Raw genomic sequence first — 18,309 nt, forward strand, 5'->3', positions numbered from 1 at the left:
CCAGGCCGTGTCCAGGCCAGGCCGAGGTCAGAGGAGATTGATACTAAGGAGATGATCCGGCCATGCTGAGAGCTGAGGAGCCACGTGAGGAAACAAGCGCTGGGGGAGCCAGTGACCGTCATCCCCAGGAAGACAAGCACGTCTTGTGTGGGCGTGTGGCGGGCGTGCAGTGGCCCTCCCGGGGGAGGCTTGCTGACGTTGCTGGCGTGCAGTCCTGCTCAGAGAAGCCAGCCCTGATCCTGCACCCCGAGATTCTACCCAGGAGGGGCTGGGATGAAGACCTTTGTTCCCAGCACTTTCCAGACACGTTTGTGTTTCCGTATGCTATATTCAGATGACTGTCCAGATGTTTCTACCCTTTCCAAGTATTCCAGCTCTTTCCACAGAGCTGATCCGTGGTCTGAACTCTTACCCTGGGCAGGGGCTCTACCTCTCTAGTACCTCATGCTTCTTCTGGTGATTTCACATGGATGTGTGCGTGTGTATATGAAAGAGATGAAGAAACAGAGAAAGGCCCTGAAGCTGACCTGCGTTCCTTAGGGCATGGGAAATGAGAGGTTAGGGCGTGTAATGAAGAAGAAGAAGAAAGAGGGAAACTTGATTTTCTTGCCAGCCCCTCCAGGCAACAGTCTACAGGTATTCTTGGCACCAGGATTGGGGCCAGGGGAGCCCTTGGAAAAGTTATGTGTTGTTCAGCAGAAGACTGCAGTGCTTGATCAGTGTCCGTGGGGCACTGGAGCTGTCTGCATGAGGGAGGCAGTGGAGTACTCACTTTCTGACATCTCAGTTCTGATGGGACCTGCTGAGCAGGCCCACCAGGACAGGATGCTTCAAGGGATCACACGTGCCAGAGTGATGGCTGTGTGGGGTGGAGCCAGTTGCCAGAGGCAGCTGCAGCTGAACCACCCTGATTGTTCAGGAGACAGGTTGAGAGAAGGAAACTCTGGACCTGTTTCTGCTTCTGGACCCGTTCTGGACCCAGGCAGAGTTTGATTCCCAAATCTTCACAGTGTGCCGGTGTTCTGGACTAGAGGATCTTTGGGGTCCATTCTAACTCAGACCCTCTGGAATGCTGGGCCTCAAAGGTGCAGAATTGCTTCCTGGGTGGAACAGCTGCTCTCAGCGAGTGTTGTCAGCTCATCATGGTTGTCATAGCTAACACTTACGTAGTATCTTGTAGCTGCCAGGCGCTGATTTAAGCATATTCGTATATAAATTCATGTATTCCTTCAACAACTCTGTTAAGATTTTATAGGTGAGGAATCTGAGGTACAGAGGATCACCCTGCTGGATCCACAGCTAGCACTTGGCAGAACTAGGATTCAAACCCAGGCATCTGGCTCCAAAATCGAAGCTAACATAGCAATATTTAATGCAGCAGTTAAAGTACTTTTGTTTATTTTGTCCCTTAGACCCCCATATCAGTGTTCCAAGTGTATCATATTGTTGCTTCTTTAGAGGGGGGACGCTGAGGTGTAGCGAGGGTGCACAGGCTTCCCCAGGCCACCCGGCACTCACGGGTGGAGCCAGCCTGGACCCCAGATAGACCCACGGCTTTGTTCTGCCGCCCGTGCCCTCGTCCTCACCCCACGGCCTGCACAGCTGTGAGGAGGGCCCTCCTGAGCCCCTGCAGCTCAGTCTTGTGCCTCTCAGCTGAAACTATAGCACTTTGCATGTTGCCTGGAACATAGTCATATCGAAAGAGAGCTGCTGTCCCCATTTTTCTTTTCTGGCAATCAGGACAGTGCTATTCTGTGCATGATGCTCTGAGGACCACCAGCAGAGCATGAGGCGTGCACAGGGGTTTGGAAGGAGGCTCTGCTTGGGTTCCAGGTGTCTGAGGTCCAAAGGAGTGTGACAGGAGCTTGATGATCCGTCATTTCCCTTTCCCACTGGAGAGGGGAGGCTTATGAACATGGCCATCAGTATGGCCCTGGAAGAGCAAAGCTTCTAGTAAATTCATAGACGGTAAACTGCAGACCTTACAGTCTAGTCTAAGGGTTGCAGGAACACCTCCCTAACACCTCCCTGTCATTATTTCCCCATTCCCTGCCCATTTCAGACATCACCAGTGAATCATGGTGCTCTGCAGCCAAGCTTGGAGCAGAATTCTCAATTCAGCACTCAGGCAGCCATCACTTGAGTTCTAAAGGACATAAATACTATTTGTTGCCCCCAAGTCTAACCATGTCATTTTATCAGAAAGGAAATAGGCCTAGAGTGGAAAGTGACTAGCTGAAGGTCATAGCTAGTTAGTGACAGTGTAGGGAATTTAAGGCAGAAGTTTGGGAATTGGGCACTGTGAATAGGCCGAGGAGGACCAGAGTCTGCATGTTGCAACTTCCAGGCCAGACTCTTTCCACCCACTTCAGCTGCTCTGGCTGTCAGCTGACCAGGCTAGCTGAAGGGTGTGGCAGGGACCCTGCAGTCCTGGATGAGACGTGTTTCCTTTCTCATTCACAGCCCGGCCCTCCAAGGACAAGGAGGAGGAGACCTTGATTCAGGAGGCAAAAGCCACGCCTCAGGCCAAAGCAGAGAGCAAACCAGGTGAGACCAGCTGGTTTTCTCCTGCCACCTTCCTGCTCCTGTCACCCAGGGTCTGGGCGTGCCTTCCGCCCCCTCTGGGCCAGTCAGCTGGAGTGATGAGCTAGCGCTGCCCTGTGCCCCCTGTCGTCCGGCCTCCTCCTTCCACTGCGCTCCCTTCCTGACGTGGCTGCAGGCCCAAGGGCCTGTACAGCTCCCTCTGTACTCTCCTCACATAGGGTAGGCAAGGCCTGGAGAGGGGGTTGAACTTCTTTGCTAAATCTTGTCCCAGATGAGAGTCTGCTGGACTCTGCTTCTTCTTCCTGTTGCTTCTACACAAGGACTCTGCTTCTAGGGAATTGGTCTGAGACCAGCAACCCTAGTAATGGAGGGCCATCAGGGGTCTGCTGACACAGAAGTCCAGCATCCGTGTGGCAGCCGGGACAAGGGACTGAGACAGCTCCGCACAGCACCCCAGGCCTGCCTCATCCACCCAGCAGGCAGGTACAGCAGCATTGTTCCCACTCTGTAGACAAGGAAACTAAAGCTCAGAGAGATCAAGTGGCTTGCCCAGAGCCAGGTAGCCAAGAAGTGAGAGGGCGTGTTCCAAACCCAGATCTCCAGACTGCGATTCTCTTTCCCGCCATCCTATTCCAAGGCTCCCTGGCTGCTGCCTTGGAAAGCATCGGGCTCCTCTCCACGCAGCTGGTTACAGGGAAGGGCCAGGCACTGAGGGCTGGGGCTTTACCCTCTCCCCCAAGCTGTTCATAGTATCCTGGGCCACAGTGCCAGGATGTGAATGCCTGGAAATCCAGGAGAGTGAGGAGAGCTGCTGCCAGCTGTCCTCACGTGCAGATATCTCTGTGGACAGGACGGGAACGACTCACGTCACATCATTTTCCTTCTCCGGTTGATGGGGAGTGCCCCAAACAGACCTTCTGAGACCCTGAAGTGGACAACTCCAATAGCCCTGTAGCCAACCATCTCTGCCAACTGCCCTCAGCACCCAGCACACTCTTCTGACCTATCCCATGTTTATCCTTTAAAGAGGAGGAGCCGGCCAAGCTCCCTGAGGTCACGGTCACACCAGCCCCTGCTCCAGACGTCAAGGGAGATCAGGAGGAGGATCCTGGCAGTCAGGTAGGCACAAGCCTCTTCCCAGGTGGTGGAATTTGAGAGGCCCAGGGAAGCACTTGCCACCCAAAAGTCAGTCCTTCCTTGAAGGTCAGAAATGGCTGTTGGAGGTTCCTTCCTTTGGGGTAAGCATTGCCCTTTCTTTGAAGATCGAATACCTTATGCGGCCAGTTAATTCACTGTAATACCTTAGTATGAGTGAGATACTATGTATGAGAATATGTTGCCAGCTGTCGCATGCTGTAAAAATGTGAGAATAACTGTTGGGGTGTGGGGGGTTTCTGTTGGCCGCTAGGGTACAGTGAAACCAGGCAGTGTGAAGCACAGTGGAAGGATTGCTGGGCAGAGGCCTTGGGACCTTCCAAGGTGCCTCAGCCTGGCTCGCAGGCTTCCTGAGTTCTGACATTGCTGCCTTTACAGTCTCACAGCCTCTCTTCCATCTTGCTGCAACCAAACTGAACTTCTTGTCTCCATGCTTTTTACCTCCAGGCCTTGGTTCACATGGCCTTCTCCCTCCAGAATGCCCCTTTCCCCTACATCTTCATATATCCTAATCTCACCCATTCCTCCAAGCTAGTGTAAATGCCTCTTTTGCCACAAAGCTTCCTTGACCCCGCAGTGTGAATGCCCATGGTGCTCTCTTCCTCTCTTAGGGCCCTTAGCACTGCCTTCCCTGTACTCTGTTTGTGAGTCTCTCTGAGTGCCCCTGCGAGGTGGTGAGCTTCCGGAAGGCAGGATCCGAGTCTGAGTGGTCTCTGTCCCCCACTGCTCCCCTCCCCTCCCGCCCCAGAAACACAGTGCTGCATGCGCTCAGTGGGGGCTCAGTGACTGACAGGAAGTGTGCGTTTAGTTTACAGATTCCAGCCCTGACATTCTCTTCTACTGGATACCCAGAAGCACTCAATTATATCTCATCCTAAGTCAGCAACTTTGGGTTCAGTGTCTAAGACATCTTCAGTGGCAGCATGAGTGTCCTGAGTAGGCCAGTTACAGCTGGCTTAAGTAAAAGGGATTGAGAGGATACAGAGGTGTCTCCCAGGACCCCAGGTCAGGAAGTGAAACTTGGTCCCACAGTGAGTTGGACCTAGGCCTGGGAAGGCGCCCGTGGCCCTGCTGGCCTCCCTGCATGTCCCGCTCTCCCTCTGTCCTCCGTGTGCAGGCTTTAGCACTCCTGGCAGCTGACTCCCTTGCTTCCTTATTAGCACACGGAGACCTAAGTTACTACCCCAGTCCTCCAGTCCACAATGTGATCAACCAGTGACTGGCTCCCTGTTTCAGAAGACAGCGAATCCATTCAAACCGGGGCACAGGTCAGGGGTCAAACCTATGTCTAGTCAACTGTGGCAGGGAGAGTGGGGTGCTTTGACTGCAACGTGGGTGAAGGAGCCACCTGTCAGGGGCTTTTGGGGTTGACAGTTCTCAGAAAAGAGGGTGCTGTTAATTTAAATGACTTGTCATTTTCTCCAGATTAGCTTGGGGATGGGAGGGCAGGAATTATTCATTCTCATCTGAAAGCACAGGCCTCATGGAATTAATATTTGGCTTCTTCTTTGGGTGGTCTGAACCCTGGCTGCATGTTACAATAATTGGGGGAAACTAGGGCCCACTCTCAACCAGTGAAGTCAGGATATCTGGGGTGGGTCCTTGAGTCTTTAAATCCTCGAGGTGATTTTAATATGCAGCAGAGTTTAGAATCACTGAGCACCCCCTGGGGATTGGCAGCGTCATGAAATTTGTTATGGATGATGTACTTCATGAGCACAGAGCCCGGGTCATTTACTCAAGGGATTGGATCAGCACATTGTTATAGGTTATTGGGAGCCTAATCTGAAGACCCTAAGAATCAATGGCTTTTAGAGCATGTGGAGTCAGTCCATGGTACCCAAACACATCTACAGATGCACTTATTAGATGTACCTGGCAGCATATAAAAATAGATTCCTGGTTTTCAGTCCTAGAGATTCTACTTCAGTTGGTTCAGTGGGGCAAGGAAATCTGTGTTTCTAATAAGCTACAGGGTTTGGGAACCAAATATCTCATTCAGTCCTGGCATTTGGGGAGCAGGGTAGCTTGATGGTGAAGAGGCTAAGCGTTGGATGGTTCACATTCAAATCCCAGCTTCATTACTGACAAACTGTGTGGACCACAAGCAAGCTTTTAACTACTCTGTACCCTTCTTCATCTGTCAGATGGGTTTAGTTCTATCTGTATGATAAATTAATTGACTCAGGAAACCTACTAAGTGTGAGTTGTTGTTATTATTATACTACTTAGCATGATGCCTGGCACATAAAAACCGTCCATGAATTGGTATCATCATCATTTTACACATATAATATAGCAGTTGAGTTTTAGATGGATTCAGAATGTGATGTAACCACCAAAACATATCATGCCATTTTAGGCAACATTAATGGAAGCATCGTATCTAAAATAAGGGGCATGATAATCCTGTTGGATTCTGTGAGGTGTTATTTTAGAAACCTCCTCATGGGATATAAGCTAACTAGAATGAGTTCATCAAGAAGGGGAGGAGGCTGTAGCATGGGGAACCACAGAAGGACCTGGGAATCTTCAGCCCAGGGAAGAGAGGCTGTCTCTGTGCGGAGAGTGTTCTTTGTGGCTCCAAAAAGCAAACCTATACACAGAGGGTGGAACTTTGGTATAAATTTTGGACTTCAAACCAGTCAGAGTTGTCAGGAACTGCTTTACGTGGTGCGTTCTCCATCCCTACAAATGATCAAAGACAGGACTGGGCAGGAGTGCTGTAAAGGGAATTTTGCTGAATGACTGCACTTGTTTCTTCCTCATACTAAAGCTTTTAGATACATTCTGAGAACAACAACAAAAAAATGGTGGGGAGAAACGGGAAAGGGAACAGACAGACCATCATCTCCCATTAATCTGTTGGTTTTGGATTGCAGGGAGTCGGGGCCGAAGCTGAGAACACAGGTGAAAGGACAGGTGGCGAGGCGGAAGCTCCTGCTGAAGGTGAAAACGGAGAGCGAAGTGGAGGCCACGCTGCATTAGGAGGTGAAAGTGAAGGAAAAGCAGAGAATGAAAGTGAAGGTGACATCCCGGCAGAAAGGAGAGGAGATGATGAACACGAAGGTGAAATCCAGGCAGAAGGTGGTGAAGTGGAAGGTGATGAAGACGAAGGTGAAATCCAGGCAGGAGAAGGTGGGGAAGTGGAAGGTGATGAAGACGAAGGTGAAATCCAGGCAGGAGAAGGTGGGGAAGTGGAAGGTGATGAAGACGAAGGTGAAATCCAGGCAGGAGAAGGTGGGGAAGTGGAAGGTGATGAAGACGAAGGTGAAATCCAGGCAGGAGAAGCTGGGGAAGTGGAAGGTGATGAAGACGAAGGTGAAATCCAGGCAGGAGAAGGTGGTGAAGTGAAAGGTGATGAAGGTGAAATCCAGGCAGGAGAAGCTGGGGAAGTGGAAAGAGAGGATGGTGAAGTGGAAGGTGGTGAAGATGAAGGTGAAATCCAGGCAAGAGAAGGTGGTGAAGGCGAAACTGGAGAGCAGGAATTGAATGCTGAAATTCAAGGTGAAGCCAAAGATGACGAGGAAGGTGTGGATGCTGAAGGGGGAGGTGATGGAGGTGACAGTGAAGATGAAGAAGAGGAAGATGAAGAAGAGGAAGACGAAGAAGAGGAAGAGGAGGAAGAGGAGGAGGAAGAGGAGGAAAAGGAACAGCCTTTGTCCCTGGAATGGCCTGAGACCAGGCGGAAGCAAGCCATTTACCTCTTTCTCCTGCCCATTGTGTTCCCGCTGTGGCTGACGGTTCCCGACGTCCGGAGGCTGGTGGGTTTGCCCAGCTGTCCCCAAGTCGCCTATCCTTAGGGAAGCTCTGGGGCCTCTCTGCATGCCCACTCAGAGGAGGGAGGTGATAGGGCAAACCAGCTTGTCGGGGCTCAACCACAGAGGGTCTGGGATGGAACCTGCAGCTCTCGAGGGGACCATGCACCTAAGGGACATTCTGATGGACTTGGGAGGCCCTGGAGTGTGTTTGTTTCCACCACCATAAGCAGCGTGAAATCATCTCTCCTTAAATTCTCAGTTTCTTGATTTGAATATGGGAATGATGCCACTGCACACCCTCTGTATTTCATAGCAACACTGTGAAGACCTAGGGTTATAAATGCTATTTCTACCCTGTATTCCTGTTTATAGGGAAAGGTCTGACTAACGTACTCCACCCAAAGGGGAACCATATTCTGTCTCTGGGTCCAGAGAGGGGCAGAGTGGGGAAAAGTTGAAGTCAAACCAAATAACTAGATTGGCTGGTCCTAGTGCAAGCAAATAGCTCTCTTCATTTTGTCAGTGCTGAACCCCCCGTCTCGTCTCATCTAGAGTGGGCCACTAAGCCCATCCTTTTCTAGGTCCTCACTGGAGACAGAGGTCAGACATCTCCACATCATCTCCATCATTCCTCCCGCAGATCTCCTGGGGCTCTCTCAGAAGCGCCAGAGCCCTTTAGCCTCTGCAACTTATTTCTCTTCCTTTTCAAACTTTCAAACAGGAGGCTAAGAAGTTTTTTGTTATCACCTTCCTGGGATCCATCCTGTGGATAGCCATGTTCTCATACCTCATGGTTTGGTGGGCTCACCAGGTGAGTGTGGGGCAGGAACCAAACCCTGCATCCGTGGGCCAAAAGGACTTTTTTCCTTCTGGGTGAATTTCTGGCGCCCAGGGAATGGCGAGCACCAAGTGAATTTGTAGTTCATGTATTGTTTGTAAAGGCTTAAAAGTAGACTTTATAGTCCAAGGGATGCAGTACTTTTCAAGCAGGGCTCTTCTGTCCTCTGTTCACACTGCCATCTGACAGAAGGCCCTTCTCAACCTGATCCAGCTGACCATTCCTTATTAGCCTTATTCCCTGCTTTCTGTCCTGCCTTGGCCACTTCTCTCCACCTGGTAAGACCGTACACACTTAAGAGCAAGCTAAGTTTTGCCTCCTTCCTGGCATTAATTAGTGTTCTTGAGTGTGCATGGCTTTTCTCCTCTACCTGGAATACTGCACTCAGCGCAGTTTTATCACTGTTTACATGCTTTTCTCTTTTCTTCCCAGCTGTTAGTTTTGCATGACCCCTACCTCACTCAGGCCAAGGGAACATTAACTCTGAGCAAGGTGATGGTTTTGCACAAAATAGTATATGGTTGGTGCTTCAAAGAGTAGGGTCAGTGTTGCACTGTCCATACTTCTGCCTCCAGCCTCTAAAAAGTTCCTGGCACATGGCAGGTGTCTGTGGGTCTGGAAATGGAAACATACATGAACAGGCCTTTGGAGGAGCAGTTCTTCTGGGAAGGTAGAGTTGTTATGGTTGGAATAACAGTAAGTGGTAATCATAGATGGACTTCAGTCAGGTTAGAAAAGAGCATCATCATCCTCTGAAGCCTTGAGCAGAGGCCCTGTTCTTTCTCTCCATGGCCCATCTCCCCAGCTGTTAGTTTTGCATGACCCTACCTCACTCAGGCCAAGGGAACATTAACTCTGAGGAAGGTGATGGTTTTGCACAAAGTAGTATATGGTTGGCACTTCAAAGAGCCTCAGATTTTTCACCTGCTGTTGCCATGGTTTCTCTATTTACCAGGTTGGCGAAACAATAGGGATTTCTGAAGAGATCATGGGTTTGACGATCCTAGCAGCAGGCACATCAATTCCTGACCTCATCACCAGTGTGATTGTCGCTCGGAAAGGCCTGGGTGACATGGCTGTGTCAAGCTCCGTGGGCAGTAACATATTTGATATCACCGTGGGGTGAGTGGCAGACTGGCTTTTCTAAGGCATATCATGGCTGGAAAACACTGTGTTGGCTCTGTCCATTCATTATACATGGAATAAAATGGTGTTTATGTTATTAGTTTCCACAAGGTAACAAAGTATCCTCCTTTCATTCATCACAGCCAGAAGGATAATAGAACTAAAATGCTGCCTGAAATCTGACTGGAATTTATGGATAAATTGAAAACTGAAGTCCATTAAATTCCATTACCACATACAGTCAAATGCTTGGCTCACTGACCCCCAAGGTGGTGGAGGTGGGGTTGGAAGGAGCAATGACTTCCTGTCTTACTTCCTGGTACTCCTGCTCCTTTGCATTTGGACTCCTGCCTGCTCAGAGGTTCTAAAAAGCATTTTGTATAAACAAGTAAATGTTGCGTCTTCCTGTAGGGATTTGCCTACCGGCTCCTCTCAGCTCCGTAGCAGCACCACGCCTGTTTTCACTTCCCTGGTCACCTTCAGGATTTGGGTGTGGCTGTGATTTTTTTCATTTGAATTTGTTTGTGTGTGTGTTTGCAGGGTGGAGCAGGTTAAAGGGCTGAGGAGAGCCCGAACCACTAACAAGTGTCAGGAAATGTCCCGAGCTAGGCCTTATCGTAAGGATTTAGAGGTTTAGATTAGTCATACAGAAGCCACAAAGTATGAAGAAAACAACTCAGACCCAGAAAACCTGTTTTAATCTAGGCTTTCCAGTTACTATCTGTGAGTAATGGGTACATAATTTTAATTTCCCTGGACCTGAGTTTTCTATGGCACCCCACTCCAGTACCCCTGCCTGGAAAACCCCATGGACGGAGGAGCCTGATAGGCTACAGTCCATGGGGTCACAGAGTCAGACGACTGAGCGACTTCACTTTCGTTTTCTAACCTTTGACATGAATATTTTGTTTCTTACGTTTGTGTAAAAATGCGTGCTTTGTAAATTGTGCAGTACTGTTGTGTACATGGGGCTGTTATCAACATAAAGAACACTCACACTGTCTCTTCTGTCTTGCAGCCTGCCCCTTCCTTGGATGCTTTTCTCTCTCATCAATGGATTGCAGCCTGTTGCTGTCAGTAGCAATGGCTTGTTCTGTGCAATTGTTTTGCTTTTTCTCATGCTCCTGTTTGTGATCTCGTCAATTGCATTATGCAAGTGGAGAATGAACAAGATCCTGGGCTTCACCATGTTCCTCCTGTACTTTGTATTCCTGATAATCAGTGTGATGCTGGAAGATCGAATCATATCCTGCCCTGTATCTGTCTGAGTCAGAGTCACTATTGCTCAAAATGGACATGGATCAGAAACCCATGCCAGAAGTTACTGCACCTCTCGTCACATTAAAGAAAGAATGAACCTGATCTGGGAGAGGGAAGTGAGTGGCCAAGAACCTCTGATGTGGGTGTGATGGGGGCTGAAGTTTATCCTTGGAAGCACCTGCAGTTCATTGCGGATTAGGACTCTGGAGGGGTGGTGTTCCTACCACCCCTTCACGGAGGCCAAGAAGGGCCTGAGTCAGAGGCTTTTCTAAAATGAGATAACTGGGAGTGAGCGTTGGGACAGGCATCACAGCAGTAAGACAAGCACCCGCGTGACAGTTCCCTGATTATTCCTGAAGGGCTGCTGATCCAAGACAGGCAGGTGTGGTCTCGCCCTCCTGGCCCTTGCCCCCAGCACAGGCTGCAATTTGCTGTCTCCTCTTGTACTGTTCAAAGTGTGTGCTTCTATCAGGGTTGTACTCCTTACAGTTTAGTTACTGGTGAGTTTAAGGGGACGAAATCTATAGATTAAAAAAAGTATAACAAGAATCAATTATCATTACACATCGTAGTCCGGTAAAATGTGTATCAATGTTTTACAGCTTTTTCAAAGGAGGACATTTGCTCTCATTGTTGGATTTCTGAAAAGTAAGCAGCCCAAGAAATTATAATTTGCCATTCAGTTGGAAGGTGTGGCTATTAGGGGAGGAAAACTATTCTGAGGGCCATTTAAAAATACGTACTTACCCAAGTTTGTGTGGTCTCCATCAGGTGGGCACCTTGAGCAATCAGACATTCTAACAAAGCTGTCCTGGCTGGGCTCCACCCTCTCATATTCTCACCTAACATGGGAGCTGTACCGGTGAGGGAGGAACAAAGTAATTTTTAAAAAGAGTCTAAAGTCAGTATACCCAAATCTGGTTTACAAAGCAAGAGATCCAGTGGGGCAATGCTATTTTTGTATGTCATCTGAGACAGGATTATAAAGCAGGAAGATTGATTTCTTGTGTGGATTACAAGTGGATATTAAGGCGATTACAAAGGAGAAACGCTTAACACAGTGCCAAGATGGAGAGGAAAAAAAGTGTTACTATCTTCAAGGTAGCTAGTGCAAAGGACACCTGTGTTTTTAAAAAATTGTGCGGTTAAACATTTCACGTGGAAGCTGAAATGCTTGTATATTAAATATTGCTGCTTGCTGCCTTTTACTGGCATCAAGTCAAGGGGCACATTAAAAATGAAACAGTGCTATGCCACCGGTTATGAAGCAGGAGGAGCTCAGGTGAACGCAGTTTATGACAGTAAATACGGCTTTAATTACAAACATGAGAGGATTCACCGAAGACTAGAAGATAGCTGGACAGATGCGAAATGGGAAAAAACTGAACATTTTGGTGTTGAAGGGCTGTTTTCAAAGTACTTTAGTCCCTAATCCATCTTCTAAGATGGGCTGGTTAATTTAATTCATGGCCTCACTACTCCCAAGATCCACGTTGTTTGGAAATGGAAATGACATTTACTAAATTTCAATAAATTGTGAGTCCCAATGATCTTTTATTTTACAAAAATGGATGTGTTCATGGCTCCAGAGAAGACTGATGAATACAGGATCGTATTCAAATTCCACATTCTTAAATTGGTCATCTCACTCCTAACGCTGCCGCACTGCCTGGTCTCCATACGCTGTGGCCTAGGAGCGAGACAGGGCAGTGGCCACGGAAGGGAGCTCCCGGTGCCAGCACCCTGGGCCGCAGCCTGGTCTCTGCCCCCAGTCTCAGCCAGCCTCAGGGATGGCTCCTCCTCACAAACAGCCTGGGAGCCGATGATCTTCCCCAGTACAACTGAGTGAGGAGTGATGGACAGTGAAACGTTCTGTAATGAGAAAGTGCTGGACCACCAGTTAATGATTAAAATCAACTAATAATCGAATATCCTTTTCCTGATCAGTTTGCTAAGTTTCTGGCATTTATCTTTGCTGAGAAAGGAAGTTCTGACTTCACACTCTGAAGAAAAGGGTTAAGACATAAAGTGAAAGTTGTGTCTTGATGGATGAGCACCTGGTGGGGAGGAGGAGGAGATTGCAAGGAGATGGAAAACTTGTATAACTTTTAAAAGATCAATTTGTTACACTTGAAATTAAGATTATTGTCATACATTACAAATCGATAATTTATTAAAATTGTACTCATTTAGAGGTTAAGTACCATCTTAAAATGTCAAGATAATGGTTAGATGGTCCTTTCATTTGATGGGTAAAATGACCTATGTAGCTAGTTATATTCAGCCTGGAAAGTCAGACCTGTCATACATGAGTATCTAAATTGGGAGAAAGTGGCTGAATAGATAGATGATTTCTCCTTCATCCCTGTTGAGGTTGCATTTCCTTGATGGCCCTGGTAACAGGTTTGGGCCATATTTATAAAAATGTAAAACTCCGCCTAATTTAATGGGTAAGATTCTGTATAGTGACAAAAAAAAGGATATATTCCAAATGTTTTAAAATTAGTATATTTTTAAACAGTTACTATACATTTTGAACATTATATTCTCATATAGATCTGAAAATGTTTCTATCAAATTAGAAGCATGGCCTTTTATGATACTATAAAGTATCATAAAAATTCTATATCCCAATTACTGTTTAAAGATTGAGTACCAAAAGAGGCAAGAATTGGAATTTAATATTTAAGACATAGCTTGGTAGATGCATTTGTAAAACAAGTTGGCCTTATGGCTCACAGAATATCCTTAGCTCTGGCCCCCTTTTTGTAGGAAAGTCCCGCTGCAGATGCAGCTTGCAGTGTACTTTTGGCCTGGTTACCATGAAAAGTATGAGATGAGGATGAGATGAGAGAGGATGAGATGGTTGGATGGCATCACAGACTCCATGGACACAAGTTTGAGCAAGCTCTGGGAGTTGGTGATGGACAGGGGAGCCTGGCGTGCTGCAGTCTATGGGGTCACAAAGAGTCAGACACGACTGAGCGACTGAACTGAACTGACCATGAAAAGTACAAAGAGAGGGCCCATGATCAGGGTTGCCCATCCCTGTGGAGTCACTAGAGCCAAGCAGGACACCCTGGCCTAAGGCTGTCCTCAGGGCCTTCTGGGATGAGCCGGTCAATATGGAGAATTTCATTTACAGAAAATTCCATCAGTTGCTCCAGTGGTTTTATCACAGTACTGTGTTTGAAGAGAAAATCTTTAAATGCAAAAGGAAAGAGCCATCCAAATGAATAGCAACTGTGGAAAGGCTACAGTAACTTTATCTGAAAAGTCTGTTACCATCTCACACATGCACATGGACTTTTTGAGTCAGACAGAAATTGCCATATTAATTTGTGCAATACTAACTTTGTAAATAATAATTAAGCCGGCAAATGTACTTACTCTTCAGAGAAAGAAGGTAGTATGAAGGGGTAAGAAGATACCAAGCACTGAGGGTATTAAGGTAAACTGACCTGCAGGCACCAGAGAATTCAATTCTGAAATAAAACTTAGACATATCTTAACAGGAAGGGCAGAGCATGCTAAGACTAGCACAAAGGCAGACCAAGGACCTCAACGAGGCAGCCTTTCCCTTCCTGCTCAGTGATACAGTGCCTAACAGCAGCTTCCAAGTTCCAGTGAGAGAAAAATAAAGCTGGGCTACTGCACATTATCACACAACTGGTTACTTTCTTACCATGTACTTACAAAATATGTAGAAGTACAATGTAACATATATGTAGCACTGGCTAGTTGCACTAAAGTATCATTAATCACCAACATAAAAGAAAAAAAGCTTATCACTTAAAATTCTGAACCAGCATTTTCAGGGGCTGTTTCTCCACGTACAAAAATGGAAAGATTTTATTAGAAAACCTTATAATAAATAAGCTAGTGGCTTTAGGATTTTAAAGCAAAAAAATCTTCCCCCCCGCCCCGCAATTAGAAAAAAAATCAGAATACTGTATAACTCCCTTTCAAGAGGAAAAAACTGAATATTCAAATATGATATACAAATGTGTGACATTCAAAACACAATGGAAGGAAGTAGTTAGTAGTAAACAAGTTATACCAGGACACGGCATGATTTATTTTCAACTAGTAAACATATAAACAAAACTAGGAGAAAATAAAAGATAATGTAGTAAAAGGGTATTTCTTTCCAACGTGATTGACCATAATTCTCTACAATGTATGGTCAACAGAGAGAAAACTGAAGAAATGTTTGTATGGAGTTATTTTAAAGGATAATCTACATATTTTCTTTTGATCAGGATTTACCACTTTCTATTCATGTTTTAGGTTTTGAGAGAGTAAATCTGTACAAATAATATTCCCTGGGGATTAAAAACGGGGGGAATAGAACCCAACCAGAAGTAGAAACAGAACTTGGTGTCGGGGGTGGGGGTGGGGGGGAATTACATTCACTTTTCCAGATGAGTCTGAATCATCAAGAATGGGCTTTACCTTACTTTTTTTGGTTAGATATTTGAAATCAATAAACTGCTATTCATATATATATTGCTTGTGTTAAAGACAAGGTAATCAATAGTGAAAGCTGTTCTTATACAAAACAAAACAGTAACAGCAAAACAGACTAGAACCCTAGAATTCTGTTTGGATGGATGCTTGTCACCAATGCCAAAAGCCTCACCTATCAAATGTTTCTCTCATTGAATAATTTTCAAATGATTATGATTCTGAGACCGTAAGACTGAATTAGATTGTGAGTGTGGACCTAAATAGTAAAGAAGGATAAGACAAGAGTGATATTTACAAAGGAGAAGCAGATACATGTGCATAGCACCAGATTTTTCAAGTAAGCAAGTTCAGCCCCAAACTAACTGAAGTAAATTTTACATTTTTAAGTTTTCCCCATTATTTCCCAGAGTAGAAAGCTGTGAAATGTTTCAGCTTGGTGTTATTCACCAATGGGGTTTACACAAAAGTGTTTTTTCTACAGCTGAATGGTTCTGAGTCTCAGGATTGTAAGATATCTCCAAGTCTGAATGTCCTGAACCCTACCGGCTTTGACACATCTAATTTAGGACCATTCATTTTTTCCTTCTTTGACATTGGCTAGAGAATTCCTTCATTATGACAATGTACAAACACATACTACATGAACATTAAAATATATAATTCTAACAGCTAAAGGATACCTTTTTTTAATCAGAAATTATTGAAAGAAAGTGATCTTAGAAATGATGGGACTACAAGAATTTTTTAAGATTCTATTTAATACCCATGGTACTTAAACATTCAATTTACTGTCTTATTTCTGGATATTTTGGATTTAGATTTCATAAACCAGATTCAGAAGGCTTATTAAAAAAGCCAAGTTCCTCAATATGGGAAATTCTATCTGGCTGTCCTTTTAGTGAGTTATTATTTTTCTACCTTTGAAAAAATATTTTGAATATTTATATATAATATATATAAACAATACTCCAGTAGGTCATATTCCAGATAAATATACTATAATTTGCACCATACCCAATATTTTAGATATTAAAATAAAGGTAAAATTTGGGATAAACTGACATATTCCCCAACATAAATGTTCATGTAGAATATTAAAATTTAAATTGATATTTGGCTGTGTAAGCTATTTCCCCTGTGTATGGGATGCATCTAGTAGCAGTAGAGAAAATTCTGGAACCATGGTATACTGAACCTGATTTTGCAGAAGCAGACTTAGAACCTCTCTGGCTTTCCTCCCACAAGGCTCAGTGAGTCCGTCTGGGCGATGTGCGCCCTGCCATGCCTCACCCACTGCAGTCAGGCTCAGGAGTTCTAACGTGCGATCCTGGGACAACACTGACGCTAGCACTGACATTTTGGAATCATTCTTCCAAGTAATAAAAAAAATATAGATATACATATAGAGATGTGCAGCTGCACTAATTACTTCACATAGCAGCAGACAAGGAAAATAAGCATTTAACTGCCTTGCTTCATAAGTTTAAGTTCATTTTGTTTGCTATATTAAGTTTAAAAATTAAAAAAATATCAACTTACTATAAACAATTTAAAATACGTATAATACAACTTCATGGTCAAAACATTTGAGCAGTCTATGAAAACAGGAGATACTCTGATCTTACATTTGTTTATGTTCCATACATGATTTTTCAATCTGCCTCTTCCAAGAGAATCCATTAAACAGCTGTCTTATTTTATGGGGACTAATTTTGTTTAGGGATTTTTTTTTTTTTTTATCACAAAAGTACTTAATTGTTACTGGAGAAGAAGAAGAAAAGAAATGAGACATAAAGTGGCTCTCTCCCACTTGTCACTATTTTCTTCTTAAGACACTCTGTACATAAGCTATCTGAACCTCCTGAAACATCTTACAAATGTGTTTTCAAAAATCGAAGAAAAAAGTTTAGAGTCTAAAAGTGTTGTTTTATACACTGACTATACAATACATATTGAAAGTATACACACATATCTTAAAGATAAGGTTCTCCAAAGGTCTTCCGACATTCCATCACCCCTGTGCTTGGCGGCCTGTCGCAGTTGTGGGTGCTCTTGACTTGACTGGGTGTGAGACGATCATATGCCATCTTATATTCTTTATCAAATGCATCTGTAAAAAGTCACCAAGAAAGGCACACAGAAATTTATATTTGATATTATCAGCAATCAAGTTTTGGTAATACTACAGAACCACAAAATTAGGAGCCAAGAAGGAATGTCTAGGTCATATCTGCCAACTAAGGGACCACAGAATTTCAGAGCTGGAACGGGGAACTTAAGAGTCCACAGCATTTTTTTTTTTTTAAGTTGACAGTTTTGGAGTTAGGTTGCACAGACCAGTGAAATGTAAAGTACTAAGACATCAACTGTTTAAAATTCTTCTTTCCCAACTTAAAAAAATGTGGTGAAATACATATAAAGTTTAGCATCCTAACCATTTCTGGGTGCCCAGTCTGTGGTATTACATACATTCATAACGTGCAATCATCGCCATCCATTTCCATACCTCTCTTCATCTTGTGAAACTGAAATCTATGCCCTTTAAACCAGCCGTCCCCAACCTTTTTGGCACCAGGGACCGGTTTCGTGGAAGACAATTTCTCCACGAACTGGAGTGAGGGATGGTTTCGGGATGACTCAAGCATATTACAGGTATTGTGCACTTTATTATTATTACATCGGCCTCACCTCAGATCATCAGACATTCAATCTTGGAGGCTGGGGACCCCTGCATTAAACAATAATACCCTTTTCCTCTCCCCCCAGCTCCTGTCAACTACCATTCTACTTCTGTATGATTTTGACTTCTTTAAGTACTTAAGTACTTCTTAAGTTGAATCATACAGCATTTGTATTTTTATGACTGGCATATTCCACTTAATGTCTTCAAGTTTCACTTATGTTGTAGCATGTCAGAATTTCCTTATTATTCTTAAGGCTGAATAATAATTCACTATGTATATATCCCATTCTGCTTACCTACTCATCCTTCAATGGATACTTGGGTTGTTGCTTCCACATTTCAGCTATTTTGAATAATATTGCTATAAACACGTGAGTACTAATATATCTTTGAGACCCTGCCTTCAATTTTTCAGGGTATATACCCAGAAATGAAACTGTTGGATAACGTGGAAATTCTGTATTTAATTTTTT

General features: G+C 44.9%; 2 protein-coding genes across 12 annotated transcripts in view; one reads left to right on the forward strand and one right to left on the reverse strand.

Annotated features, from left to right (window-relative positions):
- SLC24A1 (solute carrier family 24 member 1) overlaps nt 1-12,251 on the forward strand; it is a 51,100-nt gene extending 38,849 nt beyond the window's left edge. For all 4 annotated transcript variants that reach the window (XM_070796919.1, XM_070796918.1, XM_070796920.1 and 1 more), the window contains 6 exons: nt 2,464-2,547; nt 3,572-3,663; nt 6,582-7,463; nt 8,182-8,271; nt 9,254-9,420; nt 10,442-12,251. In XM_070796919.1, the coding sequence (XP_070653020.1) occupies nt 2,464-2,547; nt 3,572-3,663; nt 6,582-7,463; nt 8,182-8,271; nt 9,254-9,420; nt 10,442-10,691 (1,565 nt within the window). In that variant the 3' untranslated portion in view covers nt 10,692-12,251. The remainder of the gene's footprint in view (nt 1-2,463; nt 2,548-3,571; nt 3,664-6,581; nt 7,464-8,181; nt 8,272-9,253; nt 9,421-10,441) is intronic.
- Nucleotides 12,252-13,175: 924 nt separating this feature from the next.
- Nucleotides 13,176-18,309, reverse strand: part of DENND4A (DENN domain containing 4A) — a 122,362-nt gene continuing 117,228 nt past the window's right edge. For all 8 annotated transcript variants that reach the window (XM_070796911.1, XM_070796916.1, XM_070796913.1 and 5 more), the window contains one exon: nt 13,176-17,263. In XM_070796911.1, the coding sequence (XP_070653012.1) occupies nt 17,127-17,263 (137 nt within the window). In that variant the 3' untranslated portion in view covers nt 13,176-17,126. The remainder of the gene's footprint in view (nt 17,264-18,309) is intronic.

This window comes from Bos indicus, chromosome 10, assembly GCF_029378745.1.
Source record: "Bos indicus isolate NIAB-ARS_2022 breed Sahiwal x Tharparkar chromosome 10, NIAB-ARS_B.indTharparkar_mat_pri_1.0, whole genome shotgun sequence".
Taxonomy (NCBI): domain Eukaryota; kingdom Metazoa; phylum Chordata; class Mammalia; order Artiodactyla; family Bovidae; genus Bos; species Bos indicus.